Source organism: Periophthalmus magnuspinnatus, chromosome 14 (assembly GCF_009829125.3).
Source record: "Periophthalmus magnuspinnatus isolate fPerMag1 chromosome 14, fPerMag1.2.pri, whole genome shotgun sequence".
Lineage (NCBI taxonomy): Eukaryota > Metazoa > Chordata > Actinopteri > Gobiiformes > Gobiidae > Periophthalmus > Periophthalmus magnuspinnatus.
In genome coordinates this window covers 12,215,170-12,235,049 of record NC_047139.1, presented here as the reverse complement: position 1 = coordinate 12,235,049, position 19,880 = coordinate 12,215,170, and the positions used below count along the sequence as shown (strand labels likewise).

The 19,880-nt window shown below is 36.6% G+C and overlaps 1 protein-coding gene across 1 annotated transcript in view; it reads right to left on the bottom strand.

Annotated features, from left to right (window-relative positions):
- Window positions 1-19,880, bottom strand: part of LOC117380906 (kin of IRRE-like protein 3) — a 529,472-nt gene that overhangs the window by 111,917 nt on the left and 397,675 nt on the right. The window contains exon 5 of the mRNA XM_055226425.1: window positions 3,026-3,176. Coding sequence (XP_055082400.1) covers window positions 3,026-3,176 — 151 coding nt within the window. The remainder of the gene's footprint in view (window positions 1-3,025; window positions 3,177-19,880) is intronic.

The following is a 19,880-nucleotide window of genomic DNA, read 5'->3' as shown; positions in this document are numbered from 1 at the left end:
AGTAGCCATTTACTATTAACCTACTTTACTACAGTTTCGACTCTCACAGTAGTAGTATCCTCCTTAAGAGTAATAAGACTCTGAACAAAGTCTAACCCTTTACTTTTTGGTCAATGTTTGAATCTTTTTTATTCTACTTAAGTAGGATATTCACTGCTTATAAGTTTTACGATACTGCACTGCAGCGTGTACAGCGGCCTCTGAAAAATATTCTACATGGAGATCTGAACTAATGTTTTTGTTGCTTTTGTAAGAGCTGGGCTGTTCAAGCTACGCCTCATTAGTTTGGCACATACATGCTCCTCACATCACAAGCATGTAAATCCAACTATGAATTTAAATTTATTGGCAAACATGTAAACAATCGTTAAAAAACACTGCAAAAGTACTTCAAAATCTGAACAACAGCCAAACAGAGTGAACATATTCACTGCTCAAACTTTCACCTGACCAGTCCGTCCATCTCAGCGGTGTTGTCTCCTCTTGGCCCACGTCCAGCCTGTAGCTGATCAGTTCTCACAGACACACAGATGTAATAAAGGTAAATGTGCATGGTCCTTGTTTTTAGTCTGAATGTCTTTTAGAAGAGAAAAAACTTTCACTTTTGCTTTCCGTCTTGCACCTTTGCTACCAAGTTTTAATGGACAGAAGATCGACAAGTGGTAAAACCAATCAGGGAGTGTGGCCTGGGAAATAGTGTCCTTAAAATTCACTAAATTCACAATGTGTAAAATCCAGTTATAAAAATAAATGCTGAACAAAACTCTCCTTTTAGTCCAAGGCTCAGGTCTGCTGCAGGCATACCAGCTGTCTATGTCACAGGCCAAAATACAGAAGAAATAGCGCACCGTACTGAGTCACAATTTTGCAGATGGGAAAGGTCCGTATTTCAAGGTATGAACAGGAACTCTAAGTGTATATGTATATATGTGTTGGGTTGTCACAATACAAAAACGGTTTGATACTCAACACTTATTTTGATACCATTTTGATAATAATAGCACTATTTTTTGACAGTAGAAATACACAACACTATACTTCCATTAATATTACCATACACACTAGTTCTGATATGAAGACCATTCTATAACATACAGGAAAGGTGCAGTTTTATCAGTTTATGTGATTTTTTTGTTTTAGTATTCATAACAATAGTGATTATTTCGATACTAGTTTTAGTATCGATTAGTATCTAGAAATAAATACTTTTGAGAACACTAATAGTATCCCATGTATATGTGTACGATCTAGTGCAGGGCTCCAGACTTTTTTTTTCCAGGAGTACTAGTAGTAGCCCCTCACTGAAGTCCTTTAGGAGCACAAACAGAACATTTAACGAGTATACATTGATATAAATAACAATTTTTTCGGGTTAAAATTATCTACCTGTGTGGATGTGCTTTATTAGCATTAAAATGTAATGTAGACTTAAGGATAAATCATATTCTGAATTGGATAAGATTTTCTCAATTTCTCCCAATGCCAAAGCCCCTATTATGATTCATATGTCGATTCACTTTATATAGTCTGAGTTGAGTGTATTGTCTACTCTTCTTTCATTTGAAGACCAGATGAAAGTAACACAGAAGCTGCAGATTGTACTGAATAGCAGCACAGCAGTCATTATACAGGCAGTGCTTGATGCAAACACACCTAGCTCCTTATCTTAATTTTTATCATTGACACTACAGTCCCTGCCCTGTCCTCTGCAGAGACACAGCGTGGAGTGAGTTTACAAAGGCTACTGTGCCTGTTCCTTTTACAGAAGCTCCTCTTTGAGTACGTTATAAAACTTCAGTGATTGAAAAAGTCACGGAGAAAGTGAGTGGAACAGTTCTGTGTCGTGGCGTCTGTGTGAGCGTCTTTTTATTAGAACAAAATGTGGTTGAATTTAAGCCTCAGACGAGTTCTGAACAGATACTAGAGATGTCCCGGGTCACACTTGGCTCTGAGCGCTGCTGTAGGCATACAGACCCAGCCTGAGCAGCCTGACCTCAGTCTCAGCTCAGTCTGCTCGCACTGTCAGCAAACTGGAGGTACTGCTCTGTCTGAAGCTCTGTTACTCAAGGTAGACTTTAATCTGGTCTTTATTTTAACACAATCTGACCATAAAGAAGTGATTCAGCTGGAACTACAACAGACTGGTGGGCTGATTTTGTGCGTTTTTGTGCGTTCGTGATTTTTCTTTTTACTTATGTGTCGATATCATCTGCTTTTATACAAGTTACAATTTGATTACTTCTTTTTTGAACCCCACACCCCCCACCTGTTTTCCCCCAACATCCCCCTTTCATGGGCATATATAAAATATAATAATAATAATAATAATAATAATAATAATAATAATAATAATAATAATAATAATAATAATAAATATACTAAATCGTGCCCAACAGACAAAAGCAATTAATATATTTAAAAAAGAAAAAAAAGAAAAAAAATTGTTATTATAAATCTGATCTGATTTTGTGCTGTTTTTTGTGATAATTTTTTCTTTATTTTTTATCAAGTGTTGATATCATCTGCTGTTATACAAGTTACAATTAGATTACTTTTTTTTTTAAACCCCACAACTACCACCTGTTTTCCCCAAGATCCCCCTTTGATGGGTATACATAAAATGTAATAATAATAATAATAATAATAATAATAATAATAATAATAAATATACAAAATCATGCCCAACAGCCAAAAGCATTATATATATCCAAAAAGAAGAAAAAAACAAAACAATTATAAAACAATTATTATTTGTGCTGTTAAAGGAGTCCCTCTCAATGAACATTTTAGTCTAAAGCCAGCGAGGAGCAATATTTTGTCACTCTCACCTTTTTTGTTGAAAGTCAAACACCTAATGGGACCATGATTGCTCCTATTGATCACTGGCTCCTGAAAATGGGGCTGTGTGCATTGTGTCACCATGGTAACTGGTTAATATTCCATCACAGACACACATGTAGAACCCCCCCCTCCCACGATGTCACTGCAAAGTATCAATAGTGGTCAGTGTTTGGGCGGGACTTACGTTGGATGTCTATGGTGACGGTGGCGTCCTTGCCGTTGGGCGCTGCCTTGTTGGAGGCCCTGCAGGTGATGTGCTGACCCGACTCGATGTTGGAGGGCGACAGGTACAGGGTGCTCACGGTGCTCTCCCTCTTCCCGTCCCGTAGCAGTGTCTATGGGACAGAACACGCCATGTTTTATCCATACTTATTTAAAAACAGAGCAGTAATGGGAACTTCGACCTTGAGGTAAGTAGGGAGTAGTTTTGATAGATAGAGCTATGAATTTTTTACCATAACTTTTCCATTTGGGAGAACCGTGCATAAACAGTGGCCCACATCCAAGTAATAAAAATCTTAAGTAAAGAAAGGATGGAGGAGTTGAGATTGAAAGCATGCCACTTGGGGAACATGAATGTATGATTTCTATAGATAATAGTAAGTGAAAGTAAGTGAAAATAACAACCAGGTGTCAATAAAGGACGAGAAAAAGTCGTATTCTTGATTCTTTACTATCACCAGGTTTTGTAGACAGAAAATTACTATATTAAAACTGAATTGGTTAAGATTAAGTCTGGTAGAAATTTAAATTTGTCCTCTGGATTTACATTTGACCGAGCCTTCAATGCACTATGGAAAGCTCAGTGGCTGCGGGTGGTCAGGAGTACCTAGCTGGATTATCTTTAGAGGATTATTTTACTGTGATGGTTTTAGGTTCATGGGGGAGACAATGTGTGCAGGGACTTTTTGCATACGTGTGCATTTGTGTGTGCATTTGTGTATGAGGGACTTTTTGACTCTGCACACATAGTTCAGGAATCTAACCTACAAGCTTCTTACTGATAGTGCCACCAACTGTGCCACTACTCTGCATGTGGCAAAATCATTTTACAATACTTTTATCAACAATGCATAAATAAAGCTTGAGGAATTTTCTACATCTCCATCCATCTTCTTCCGCTTATCAGCAGTCTTCCTCCAGCTCCTCCGGGGGGAACTCCAAGGCATTGCCAGGACAGCTGAGAGACACTACTACTCTACTCTGAACTCCTCCCATGTGACTGAGCTCCTCATTTTATCCTATCCCAGCGACCCTGCGGAGGAAGCTCACTCAAACCCGCTTGTTTCCAAAACTCCCGACCATAGATGAGGGTAGGAACATAGAAAACCCACACATCCACATTCATTTTATCTTTTCAAAATTCAGTGACAGAGTTCACTGCTTGATTAAGTCTTCAAACTACCATTATAACTATTGACATTTCAGACCTTATTTTTACAATATTTTCTATTAGAATGATGTGCCTCCTACACTCTATTATAAACACTATTCCATTATCATTATTGTTCATCTTTAAATTTAAACTGATAACAATTGAATTTACCCTTTTCGTCCTTTCTATTTGGAACATGATGTAATTTAACTTATATTTTCCACAGCTTCCTTGACGTCCAGTGTAAATCCTGTATTCTACTCCTCTCATGTGTTCAAGGAGAAATCATTGGACTTCAATATTTCAAGTGGAACACACAGCATCATCGCAACAAGGTTCAATCTTATAGAAAATGCCCAGGTCTTAACACGTCTCGTTTTTACATTGGTCTATACATTTTGTCAACATACACTTAGAAAATGTTCCTGCATAACTCTCATAGTCTTGGATTTATTTGAGTGGTCAGGCAAATGTGAACTTGAAACAAAATATGCAATCTGTATTTAATTTTACAATCCATTCACTTTTTGTAAAATTCAAGAACCTCAAAACTGAAAAGTCAGTAATAGAGATTGACCGATATGGAGTTTTTCATGGCCGATGCCGACATCGATTGTTTAGAATATGGAGAAACCGATAGACGATGAGCTCTGCTGATATTTTTGGACCAATATTTAGGGCTGATTTTGATTATTTTCGCCAAATTATGTACTTTTAATCTATGACAAACTCACAGATAGTCCCTTTTATACCAAAAGCCTCCAAATGAGCAGTGTAGTTTAGTGTTGAGCAGTTATCTTGTAGTGTTCAAATAAAGCTTTGTATTCTTTAGGCAGCAGAATGGCCAAAACAAAATATCGACCTGGGCTGAAGAGTTAATCTCTAGTCAATAACACCAAAACCTATCCCTCTAAGTTAAAATGGCTTTAATTAGAATCACGATTTTTCACGATTTTCAATTTTATCTGCTTGCATCTTACTGAAAACATAGACAGATGGACTTCAAGTGTAGTTTTTGTTTTTTATTTCATGTTGATAGGACCTATAATTCCACAGAAATCCACATTTAAAATTTTAAAAAAAGCATGTGCCTAAAGCCTAAAAGCATATATGCTACTGCTAGCGACAGAAACTCGATGTCCATGTGCTAAATGAGGTCTTAAGCTTCACTTATAAATGGTGAGAAAAGAGTTGTTTACTTTCCATAAATTGGATTATAAGAAGAAGAACCAGAGGACAGAAACAGAGGAGAAAAAGCTGGACTTCTGGTCAAATTGTGCAAATTTAAGTAAAACGTGAAACGCGAGGGCATGTGAGAGACATGATGTGGCCCTGACTCAGAGCTTTAAACAAGTAAACAGCAAAGCTCCGAGTCAGGGCCACAGCTCCAAAAACTGTCGGGCAACAGTTTTTCAAAAGAATGTGAATTGGGGTCAGAGTCGATGGAGCCTAAAGTGCACTCATGCTCACTTCCTGCGACTGTGACTTGCAGATTAGCTATGTCCATTTATATATACAGTCTATGATATTAACCTGTTCTGTCTTTACTCAAATGTGTTAGCAATGCCATCAGAGTTCAGAATTCTGCTAGTATAGTAGTATAGTGTTTGTTTATACTGATAATTTGTTACATTACAATACTGTAGTTTGTAAAGCTAACACTGACATAATATTAGCTGCAAGTTTTACTCACCAAGTAATTTCTTAACAAGCAGCATTTGTATGGCACGTGTCAGGGTCATTGGCCTCTTTACAATAAATGATTCATTTATTCATACAAAATTCTCAATGGTATTATTTCACACAGTCAAGGCTCAATAAAATTGGTATTGACAGAATATCACAGGTACTTTGATAAATGCTCTATGGGAATGCCTTTGGTCTCTCCGATATGAATCAAAGTATTATATGTACTACATGTAGAGAGGATTGACATGTGGCCCAAGTCTCTCAGGCTGTTGAGGTTTGTGTTTAAGTCTTTTGAAGCTTTGGAGTTATTTATATATAGAACACTCAGAATATTTTTTGTTTTAATTTGTATTGTAAAAACATAAATTATAAAAACTGCAGAATAGCTGAAATAATTCCCCTCTTAGGGCAGATTAGACAGTTCTAGGTCAGCCTGTCACGATAACAAATTTTGAAGAATGATAAATCAATATTGCGATAAATGATAATATTGAAGCTACTTTATGCCACTGACTAAGATTAAAATAAATAATTAAAATAAATAGACAGCATCATTAAAAGGCCTGAGCTGCAACAAATAAATAGTGGAATGAGCCAATAATCAGCCAAAAGAGTGACTTATCCAACCCGCTGAAGCTCAAAAATAAAAATCTCTCCTCTTTTGCAAAATAAAGTACCTCTCATAAATATTAAGCCCCAAAATATATTGTCTGAGCTTTCATACACTGAATGATAAATCAATATAGTAATAATTGTGACAGGCCTAGTTCTAGATATGTATAGGAGCCCGAGGTAGAGGACATGACAACACTTTTTGAAAAATAAGTATTGAATTATTGTATTGAAGTAAAAATGAAATATACCCAGATATAGTCCTTTTAGTCCTTTCCTATGTTTGTTATTGTCTGTTCAATGTTCAATCAATGTTCAATGCATTTGTAACATAGACTGTATATATATATATATATATATATATATATATATATATATATATATATATATATAAATACTTTGTTAACTTGCTAGCCGCCGCGTTCCATCAACTCTGGCTCCAATTCACTTTACATTGTGCAACTGTCGACCCTCTGTCCGTATAACTGCTGCTGTCAGGGTTAGTTTTATAATGTTCGTATAAATCCACTTTAGATGATCCTGGTGATTTTGGCATTGTGTCCTTAACTGAAGATATGAACATTAATAACAGACGACTCAGGCGCCTTCTTTCTATGAGGTTGCACCCGCTAGCGTTAGCAACAGGTTTGATTGACAGCGTTGCTAAGCGTCCGCTCCCTTCTAAACCATCGGTGCAGGTGGAAAGCTGCGTTACCTTCAACCACCTCACCCTGGATTTGGTTCTTTGGTTGCTTTGAGACTCGTGGTCGGAATTTCTAATATGCAATTCGGCTCTAAATTCGCTCTGTAACTGTTAGCCTCGATGAGCTTCATTTGACTGGAGCCAAACGCTGTGGGTGACATCACACTTCCTTAGTCTTGTTCTTTATACGGTCTATGGTTTGTAATCAGTCAGGCTACAGCTGCCAGTACTCGTCATCCAGTATCGATCCTTTAAGAAACCAGCTGTACTCAAGTCGGTTTATCGTTGATTTCACTTCTCGTTGCAATGTACTTTTGATAGTTTGCTTGAGTCTGTTTGCTCAGCACATCTCTATACTGTACAACTCTATACAATGTCCAAAACTCACTTATTAATTCACATATATCCCGTACTAAGCACGGGTCAATGTCAGCTTGAGGCACTTTGGATACGATTCTCCCCTGTACTCTTTATCTAATATCAATACTGCCCAAACCATTTCCATCGCAGAGGCACACTTCACAGCCTTAAGACATGAAAACTAGTTTGTCAGGCAGCACAAAAAAGAATATTTTAAAGCGCCCTCGTGATAATAGCGTATTGACAAGTGCAATCAGTTGTGTTAAGATTTTTATTCGATTAGCGGAAAAGTGTTTGCTATTGTTGAGGGCGTAAAAAGCACAACAGGCTCCCTGCTATAATGATTCTTTGGAGTTGTTTTGTTTTGATACGCTTCACCTTTTCATCAGCCAATCATTCAATTTCCACATCGTATTCGCCTGACATTTCAAACCGTACTTAGAGGGAAATGGTAACAGACCTGGGAACTCCAACAGCCAGATGACCTTATCTAAGAATTAAGCTGGAAGTGATAGTTAAAAAGAGGTGGTAGATTGTGCGATTTGGAGACAGAAAATCTACCGTCATTTTGGGTTAAGGTTGAGAATAACAACTTTATTACGAGAAAGCAACATAAATTCGTTTGAATGTAATGATATCCAAATCTCACGGTATTATATAATGTCAGTATGAACCTCACTTTTGCCGTAAAAGCGATTAAACGCCATGTTCTTTGTGGTGGCACCTCTGTAGGAATCCTATTTATTTCAACTGAAAATTTGGGAAAAATTTAGCCCCTAAAATCTGATATAAAGTAGGTTGATTTGCGTCAAATGTTTATGTCGTTTAAGTGCAACAACAAGTAAATACTGCATTAATTCTCTGATAGGCTTTAAAACGGCTCTATAGTCTGTATAGAACTTATTTCCTGTCAAGATCAGCAGCCCCACGCCAAATAATACCACCCGAATAACAATGGAGGCGCCCACGACAACTTCCTGAATAAGGTGGATGGAAGAGCTCGTGATATTGGGCTTAATTTTACAATAATAAACGTAAAGTCATATTAGTGTAATTTGTCTAATAGTGACTACAATGTGAAGAGCCTGGTGGAGTAGCAAAAAATAATGTCCAAACAAAACTAAACAGTTTTATTACGTTGCAAATCTATAGTTTTAACACTTTCTTGTTCTGTAAATCACTTTGAATAAGGTCTAACTTTGTGTTGCTAACTGTAGGCATGCTCTGTCTGAGGCTTTATCAGACTTAAATCTGACTTAGCTGGAACTACAAGTGAGCTGATTTGTGCTGTTAAACAAGTCCATTTCGAATAACATGACAGTCAACAGTTTTTCAGTTAGTCACTCTTGTGTTTGTTGAAAATCAAACACATTAATAGGACCATTAATCCTCGTATTGATCATAGGCTCCTGAAAATGTGCTGTTTAAATCCATTTTGTATTTTTTCTTACATTTTCAGGCCGTCTTAAAGGTTTTACGTTAACAACAGCACATAACAGAGCAAGAAATGATGTCAAACATTGAAGTCAACACAAAATATCTGTAAAGTTTATGTTCTAGTTTCTTTTTGTCAACATTAAATAACACATCTGAATCACTGGCTGTGCGTTTTGCTGCGTACTTTGCGTTGTTGCTCTGAAATCTTTTAGACTGGACTATTTTTGATGAATTTGGAGGTCTTTTCCGAGTATCATTTTGCCAAGCGAGTCCTCATGACGCTTGTATTTGCAGAGGATACATACACTGTGTCTCAGCAGAGGTAATGCTACTACAATGTTCGTCTGTCTTCTTTTACGCTTGTGGTCTCGGTGATACCAAAATGCATCTGGGACTTAAAAGGAGCGAGGGCATGCAGCGTCTCTGCTCAGTTTTCCTTTATTTATTCTCCTTCTTTGCAAACTTCACCATCCACATGTCTCTGTGTTGTTGTTGTTAACGTGAGTGCACTTCCACACACTGCACAAACAGTGGATCTGACGGGTGACGTGGCACAAAGGATCATGGTATATGTAGTCATTTTAGTTTTTTCTACTGACACAAATTTAACACTATTCTTTTGCACACAACTTTTAATACGGAAAAGAGACCACAACATGTATCAATCCAGTTTTGGTACCGTGATATTGTGACATATCGCCAATACCGTTACATCCCCAATAAATAAAGGATCCATCTATTTAAACTCATCACCATGGATAATTAGGATACTCAGAATACATAAGGTAAGTGAAGACCACTACAAACTATTTAAAATCAGCTAGTTCTGTTTTCACATTTTTAAGAAGAGAACGTTTTCATACAATTGTACCTCTGTGAGTAATTTTCACCAGACTTTTACTCCTACTTAAGTAATATACAGTGTAACAGTACTCTTAACTGAGTAAACGTTTTGGTTACTTTTCCAATTGTGAGTGAGTCTATAAGCGACACAAGCTTTATGTTGACAGTACTTAATGATTTGAGCATTTGTATACCTTGCACCGCTCCTTTAGATATGATTTATTTTTTCTAATAATTCAATTCTGTCAATGACGTCTAAGGCCTCCATTCCTGTTCAAAGATGGATTGTCCAACTTGCTTCTTTAACTCCCCTCTCAAATCATTTCTTTTTTCTGGCTAAGATCTGAACCTCACTATCTGAAAACATGATTTTTGTTTTATTACTTTACTCTTAAACCTTGCGTTGAATACTGCGTGTCTTAAACACTAAACTTGTTTCTCAGTAAGAACGGGACACGTGCTTATTTTAAGATGTCTACACTGGAACCTGCTACTTCAGTTACATGATACGTATATTCATCTTTCGGGTGACATGAGGTCTTGTAATACATCTTTTCAGTGATGACGAGCATCTTTTTAGTGACACATTCTACCTTCCTGTAAACAGCTAACAGTATATCCATTTATGACCTTGTACAGACAGTATGTGAATAGGATCAGTCTTCTATAGATAGTACCTTTCTTGGGGTATAAATACTGGATGGCTTCTTTGTAATGTAATTCACTCACACATGTGCCTGCTGTTTGTACCTACACTTCTCTGATAACAAATAAAGTTCTTTCAACTTGATACCTGGTCTGGAATCGCTTCCTTCACCATTACTCTATCTTCAAGAGAATGGTTAGCGGCTTTGAGATGGACATGGACAGCAGACTGGGGTCCTGAGCAGCTCTTGTGACGGTGTTGGTACATTCTCTTGTGGAGTAGCCGTTTAGTTTCTCCAATGAAACGCTCACTGCACTCTTCACTACACAATGAATGTTTGTGGTTCAGGGTTTTGTCCTTTGGATGACCCAGTTTCTGGTTTGAAATAGACCATTTTGTGCCTGTCTTAAAACATTTGTAGGTTTGAAATAGACTGGCAAAACGTCTTTACTCTAAAATTGTTGTCCAGTTGACAGAATCGAATTTTGTTTTGCTATGGATCATATCTGGACGATTGAGGGATTACACAGACAAAAATGCCAAATGTTTTGCATAATTCAGTGTATTGTTCTTCCAATTTCACTAACTTCAAATTATAAATCAAATATTATATCTAGACAGCTACTCTTACAATGAGGAGTAGCTTCCACAAATACAGAAGTACAAAGTCAATTTTCAATAAAGTAAGAGCAAAATTGTAGCTTTGATTTTGTTTTCCATTCAAATGTAATAACAATAGATATGATTTTACATAAAGGTTGAAAAATAGATTTGTTTGCAGGTTGGTAGACTGGGCTGAAAACAATTCAAAATAACTACAATTTTCACACAAAAGAAAGAATAAGTTTAGGCCAACAGGTCAGAAAATAAATGAAATTCAGGTAACGTTTTGCTTTTGACAAATTTAATTATACTTTTTGGGCAGAAAACATGGGTCAACTAATTATTTTCTTTCTTTATATATATATTTATATTTTATTATGCCAACAATAACTGTGTGTCCATGGAGGAATATTTTCATATCTCAATTAAAACAAGTCAAACAATCTGAATTGTATAGTACGTACAATCAATTCAACTCTAAAATGGAAATGATGAAAGAATTAAGATTTTTTTTCACTATATATATTAATTTTTTGGAACCGAGAATTATTCAGCAGTAGAATAAAAGTACAAAAATACAATTCTGAGCAATGCAAAACCTCAATGACAACCCATGACATTTCTACTACATCCACTGACTTGACGTGACTTGACAACCTCTCACTTTGATCTCTGCTCTGTTTGGACAATACAACTTTACCATGAGAAAAGTTCCTCCAACAAGCTTCAAAAGATCCTAACAAGCAAAAGCTGTTTTCATCCAAGCTGTGATTTATCGTATTTTTTCTCTTGCAAGGACGGACTAAACGTAGTGAGATAAGTGATCCATCATCGAAAACAGCTTTGTCTTAGTCTGTTAGTCCAAATTATCTTATCATGCCGGTAATGCAATTGGGAGTAGTTTTTGAGAGCTGAGATGAAAAAGAAATTTGAAACTCAAGTTCAAAAAAGTGTGTGTACAAGACTAGAGAGAGATACTGAGAAGTTCTTATCTGACAGGAATGCTTTGAATCTTTAGGGATTGACAACAAATTGCTGTTTTATGTAGTATCTGTTTCAGGCTAGAAAGTTATTCCTGAGATAGACTCATAGACTGTACATAGACGTGGACTGACGGAGACATCATCCATAATCTTTAGTTGCAGCTAAATGAAGCCCATCAAGGCTAGCAGTTATAGCGGCTAATCTGCAGCTAAGTCCCATATTTGGAAATCAAGGTGAGAACTAAAGAGCCAATCAGAAGCAATGTTGTTGAAGCCCTTTTCTGCCGCACTGCTGGTGACATAAGAGCTGTCAGTCAAACCTGTTTCTATGCTAACACTAGTGAGAGCAGACCTGGGGGAAACGGGGCGTCTGATTGGTCTGTTATTATAAATGTTCACATCTTCATTTCATAATCGTAATCATTTGAGTATGCCGGCTTGAGTTTAGTCTACAATACATTTTACAGACTTATTAAACTGTATTTTGAACACTTTTGCATAGGTATTAATCTTAAATTAACACCCAGATACAAATCAATAGAAAAACTAGTATCAAAACTAGTGATACTCATTTGAACTATCGACAAAATAAGACAGATGTGGGCCTTTCATAATAGTTTTAGAACGATCTGTATCAGAACTGCTATAAGACCATGTGATAATACTAAACAAACTACTAATATTTTATGTTGAAAATGACATTGTATTGTCTAAAAAAATTGATATTTTTTTTCATTGTACAACTAGTAGTTAATATTTCAAAATAATAAAAAATTATGGAGGACTATTTAATGGATACCTTAAGGTAATAAACATGGAAAGTGCACAAGGAAAATGCATAAATGCCCTGTGCCTCATTTTATTTCCACTTGTTCAAAAAAACAGATATCACTTCAAGATATTTACTACTCGTACTATTATTACTTTGGTAATAGTGTTCCTAAATACTGCTCTTAAGCAACACCCATAGACTGTATAAAGAAGTGGACTAAGTGAGTGTGACATCATCCATAGCACTCAACTCCATTTAAATGAAACTAATCAAGGCCATAGCAGTTATAGGAACAAATTTGGGGCCGAGTTCCATATCTGAAATTCCAACCGCAAGTATCATAGCAACCAAAGAGCCAATCTGGAGCGAGGCTGTTGAAGGTAACACCTCTGACTGTCTGAAGGCAGTTGCTTTGTCTATTATTAACATTCATATCTCACAATAGCGAAATAAAAATAGCAGTATCATGCAGAGCGGATCAATATGAACTTTTTAAGACCAAAATAACAAGAGAGACAGAGAGAGGAGCAGTTTTCTAATGTAAAGTCAACTGGAGCCTGAGTCGCCAAAAGCACACCCATGAACACCTCTTATTTGGAATCCAGCTGCTAGCACGTTAGCTATGTCCATTTATATATACACAGTTTATGGTAATACCTGTGGATCCCTACTTTCAACTCGAATTATGTTGTACTCTTTAAAAATATTGCACTGGTATATGTTATGTAGAAATAATGTCAATGTCAATACAATATAATATAGACCCGATCATGGATAATAATTCATTATTTCACACCATTTACTATAATTAATTATTATCATTCTTTTTTTTCTGATGTTTTAGTAGGTTTAGTAGGCGGTAGATAAAACACAAGAAAAAAATGTTTCACATGGATGTTGGTTGTTACAGGTTAACATGGCAATGATTTTTCTATTTTTTTTTATAGCACTTTGACTTTACCCACCTCTGTACATTACCCACAAAAAAACAAAAAAAAAACCCAAAACCCATAAAAACAGGCCATTCCTTGCTGCCAGCGTCGTCATAGTCGTACCACAGGGACTGTACTGCATGTGATCATGGTACCTTTCCCCCACAGTGACTGAACCAGCTCCTCCGAGACCCCCCACACCCCCGGACCCCCCAAACACCCCCACCCTTTTAATGCCTTACAGACAGGGATAGACCCCGGCACCCACTCCCTTTGGTGCACCCCATCCCAGTCGTGTTTGATGGCCAACGTTTGTTCTGGCTTTTACCCCTCTGCACGCTGCATCTACCTCAGCCTCTTGGGACTGGCCCGCTCGCATGTGGTATTCATCACAAAAGCGGCGCGCGTGTGTTGCGGCGAGCCACCAGGGATACAAAGCGCAAAGGGTGAGCGCCTTTCTTTCCGCTAAGTTAATTCCCGCATTCAGTACAATATTATAATGAATTTGTGGAATCCCTTAAGTGTAGGAGTGTAAGTCACAAAAAGCTATACAGTGAGTCGAGTGAAATCAATTTCAGATACAGAGAAAAGGAGCGGGTTTTCACAAATATTAACATATATTTTTATGCATGCTGGAGTTTAAATATCTGAGGGCTAATAACGTAGCACTGTAAAATAGGAAAAAGACAGAACAGTTTTTATAGTGTCTAAACAACACAATTGTGGATCTATGGATTTACTTCAGTGTATTCTACAGCAATTATGTGTGAGTGTCATGAAAGTAAATGTGAGTGACACTAAAAATATTTCTGAGCATCTGATGATATATGATGTCAATTATAAAATTTTTGGTCAGTAGAAAATATGAAAATATAATTTGACTCTAGGGCTCCACTCAAAATATTGATACGGCAATATATATCGACAAACGTCTTGGCAGTACACATATCGATACACAGATGTGTTTTGTGATACAGTTGTCCCTCGCTATAACGTGGTTTACCTTTCCCTGTTTGCCAAATTTACATAAATGTTCAATCGATGGAAAAAGACACTACAGCAGAGCAGCATTAATAATTTGTTATGTGTTCAACCTCGTAAGGCTGATAATTAAAATTTAATTTGTTACAATATTTCTAAAAGCTATAATTTTTATTGTCAGTATAGGAAAACGTTTATATTTTTATTTCTCAAACAAATGTTTGGCCCTGAAAACAGGTCTTGATCTTTGGTTTCATTCTATAATACTGTACTTATTTATTTTTTTTTATCTATGAAGGTTTGAACTTTGAGAGTGTTTAAACAAGAGAGAAATGTGAGAAACGCCTGTCTGAGAAAAGTGTATAAAGTGTGTGGTGAGGGGTTTTACAGCCTTAAAACATACATAATAACTGTAAAAAATAATGCTACTTTTCAGATTTCACCTATTGTGGCTTATTTTTAGAACGTAACCCGCGATAAACAATGGACCACTGTACTTTAAAGCTCTTATATTACACAAAGTTGACTCTTTTGAGCTTTGAGCCATGTTATAATGTTGTTACCTCACCAAAACATACCTGGAGTTATGTTTTGTTTCATTAACACATGTTTGAGTAACATTTATAATTAGTAATGAACATACTGCGTTTTTTAAATCCTATGTTGCTTTGTTTACACTATAATATAATACAACTCAATACATGGCGCAATCAGTGTACACTATAAAAATACTGTACTCTAATTGGATCATGTGCCAGAATACGCTGCCAAATAATTGAAATTGAACATTTTAAATCAGGTATTCAGTATTTTCTGAGTATTCCCAACACTGCAATAGTCACCACTGTAATAATATAACCATTCCTTCTTAGCATTGGCCTGTCCATATACTGCAAGCACATAATATCTCTATGCATTACTTCACAATGCTTTCAACCTTGTACTTTATGTAGCCTTATTTACATCTTTATCCTGATATAGTAAAGGACAGTACAGTATGAATGAATAGCCGGCACACAGAGCACATGTATTATCATTAACAGCACTTTCTGTAGCTAAAAGCCCTCTTCTCCTCTATAACACTGACTGCATCTTTTCATCAAGCGCTACGAGTTTAGTGCCATGATTTGAAAATATAGGGTGCGGACCAGACTCTGCGAGGTAAAAGGGGGGACGCTTTCGATCTATAGTGTCCTCATGTGTCGCCTATATAAGATTAATCGCTATCTGATACTTATTTGAGCTTAGATCTCTCCAAATATTTCTGAACCGCACGGGATTCTTGTGTTAGTTTAGCAGTTCATATTTCATATTTCAGTTTCAAATGTCAAACTCAATTTCACTGAGGGCCACATCAGCAAATTGGGCCAGATATAACTGTAAAACCATATAAATGTAACTGAATGTAATGCAAAATAAACGTAACAGTTTTTTTTTTTACTTATTACTTGACTACAAACATTGCATATGCGTTTAGATGTAAAAAAATATGACTGTAACTGCGTATCTCCTGATAAACTGACATTTTAAGACAGTCATACGTTTTAATTTACCTTGCCGCGGGCCACATAAAATGAAGTGGCGGATCGCATTTGGCCCCCGGGCCTTGAGTTTGACACATGTGTGTTAAAGGTACACTAGGTAACTATTCTGGTGTTAGGACCTCCCCCTACTCGTTTCTTTGCCTGAAATGTTTCACTATATGACATTAAACTTGTCTCATCCTCGTGAAGACAAGCCAAACGATGTGACCAGGCCAAGTTACAGGTCACAGGGGTCTCATGTATAAAGCGTGTGTACGTATAAAATGGGATCGAAATGTTACCTATGTGGTTTGGGATCTATAAAAAGACAACTTGACGTGGGATTGTCTGCTCCTGCCCGTAAACACAAGCCTTTTTAGAGACGAAGCAGAGGAGCCAGACTGAAGAAATGTGTATTTAATGTATGATGAGATAGGGATGGAGATATGAAATAGGCCTATATATCATTTACTGTATATTTCCATTTTTAATAATATTATTCACTGAATCACAACGGGCACATGCACAGAACGCACTAAATGTCAGCTTACTTTGTTTTAGACCTATACAAGAACAAGCTCACGTCATAATCGCTGGACAGAAAGTTGATAAAGGGTCATGGCGATGTCCGTCTCCACTGTCCCCCTCGTCACACAGGCCCTAGTGTCTCTAAACCCGCTATGAGAGGTCCAGCATTCAACAAACTCTGACCTCTACCCAGACCTCCACCAGGTTATACCTCCATCAACATGTCCCTACTTTTTCATTAGTTTACTCTAATTGATTTAATGACAGTTTTTATCAGTCGTCGCCTTATTTCGCTCTTAAATATTATTAAACACGATAAAGCTCATTCCTATTTTGTGCACGTATCAGCACTTCAAAGATTAAATCCCCAATACATGTCTAAAAGTTTCCTCATTTGAAATTAACTTTGAGCACAAGACTTTGCTGTAAATTCACGACCAAAGTCTAACTGTACTATATTGTAAATCGCAATGCATTCTGGGTCAGCTGCAATGGGAAATGAGCAATATTTCCCATTTCCCAACTGTTTTTAGCTTAGATTAGTGCACCATTCAGACACATTCAGGAGCATCATGTCCTGACACACTCAAACTACGTGCACAATCCTCTAACATTTGGCAGGTTTAAACAACTCCCCCAAGATATTTCTCATTTAGAGTATTAAACTTATGCATTTAAACATAAGATGAACCTACATAACGATTTATGAGCATGTCTTATTGACCTCAAACTCAACCCCAGAAATCAAAGTAATAATAAAGTAAAAAATGTTGAAGATTATAAAAGTTATTAGTGTAATAAAAGTTATAACAGAGACATAATACTATATAAACTAGAGCATTAATAATAGTAAATTATAATGAAAACTAATATAACAGAAGTTTATAATGGAAGTAGAGAGCATAAATAATGTGTGATCTGAAAAAGTATCAGTGATGATTGGGGTGAGGGGGCTGTACTATGTTGAAATGCAATAAAAAATAAAACAAACATGTGCACTACAACCTGCACAACACGAATGTGAAATGAAAAATATCCCATGGTTTCGAGTGTATAAAGCCAGATAGATACGCTAAAACCCATAGTCTAGCCACGACGGTTGTGTTCAAACATTTATTGACTTTAATGACAAAAGTTGCGTTCAAGTTCCTGTGCTCGCTCCCTCTTTGCCCGTGTGTCCATCAAAGCGACCCCACTTATGGTAAGAATGTCGACGTACTATTTCTAGCAGTGACAACACCTGTAATGGAATAAACGCAAGATAAATTTGACGCCATACTGTGGAACGATCCAGGCAAAACCTTAACCTCTCTGTGTAGCTGTGTCACGGTAATCACTATATTGACTTATCGTTCAGTATGTGAAAACTCGAACTATACATTTTTAGGCTCAGTAGTTATTGTAGATACATTTTCTTTGCAAAAGTGGGGAGATTTCTGTTATTTTAGTTGTAATATTATATATTATAATTATTGGTTCAGTCTGCTATTAATTTGTTGCCTTTTAATGATTATGTATATTTTAACATGGTTTACTGGGATTATTTTGCATCATTTTAATCTCAGTCAGTGGCATCAAGTAGTTTCAATATTATCGTTTATCGCAATATTTGTCAAGTTTCAAAATGTGTTATTGTGACAGGAATTTTCATGGAGGGACCCAACATCAGAAAAGTTACATAGTGATGCTTTAATGATACTGGACATGTTTAAAATCGAAGAATCCTAATAAAATGTGAATAAAAATGAAAAAAGTTAAATTATTGAAGATACATTGAATTAGATTAATGAGTATATGAGTAAATTGAAATCGTTAAATAAGTTTACACTTCTTCCCACATCCCTTTTGAGAATGTTCAATGTTTTTTGTGGAAGATAATTTATTTTATTTTATGGACCGTAATGACATGTACTACATGATTTATGAACATACTCAAATAAAATTCAATTCAATTCAATTCAGTTCAGACAATAAATAAATAAAGGTGCTATGTCAAGAAAGGAAGAATTTTTAATGCCCTGTCTTTTCAGTGTAGTGAGTAGGAAAATTTTGTGTGTTAAGACAAAAAGAATGTTTAACACACAACATTTTGCAGCAGATTATATCCAAAAGACAGAGCTGTTTTCCCTTGCAAACACCCAGCTCTATCTCCAATTGAAATAAACTTGAAAATCTTGGTAAATGGTCACACTTTTATACAGCGTTTTTCCACCTTCACGCCCCTCAAAGCGCTTCACATCAAGGAACCACTCGCCCATTCACACACACGAAGACACTGCGTATAATACAATACTTCACTTTATAAACTACGTCAAATGTCAACTATATAAAAAAAAGAACAACCTGTAAATAACCATTTTTAAAAGCACTATACGCTCACCACAGTTTGAGAACCGCATAGCCATCTGAACACGTTGTGATCTACGAGGCGTGCCAAATAACGGTCCGAATGAGGCTGTTGTTTTGTCTGTTAAGTCCTTATGCAAATAAATCCGCCTCACTATTGGCAGAAAGACTGAGACACATATTTCAATTGCATTATCCCAGATTGCTACAAATAATTAGCCTTATAAATGTTTGGTTTCTGCAATTCCACCAACATCTGTTTGGTGATAATGGGATTTTCACATCAGAACGGGCCCCTTTGGGTTGAATTACATTGTGTAGTCTGCCACTGCTTCTTTATTGTCGACAATGGATGCTTTCAGAGCCGATGCCATCGACAATGAATGGGAATGCTATTGGTTGTCTTGTGTTGTTGAGGTCTTTATTTATCTGCTATTGGCTTAGTGCGTAAGTGGGAGATTAGCATACATTACAAAAAAAAAAAAAAAAAAAAAAAGTAGCATTATGCATTCACTCCATGCTCGGTGAGGATAAGCTACTAATGCCACAGATTGACGGAAGTGAGGCTGCCAATCTCCACCGTCGACCCCTCCGACCATCACTCACTCACACACCGTATAAATAAATGGTAAACGTCACATTTTTATATAGCGCTTTCCCCACCTTAAAGGCGTTTTACACCAAGGAACCACTCACCCACTCACAT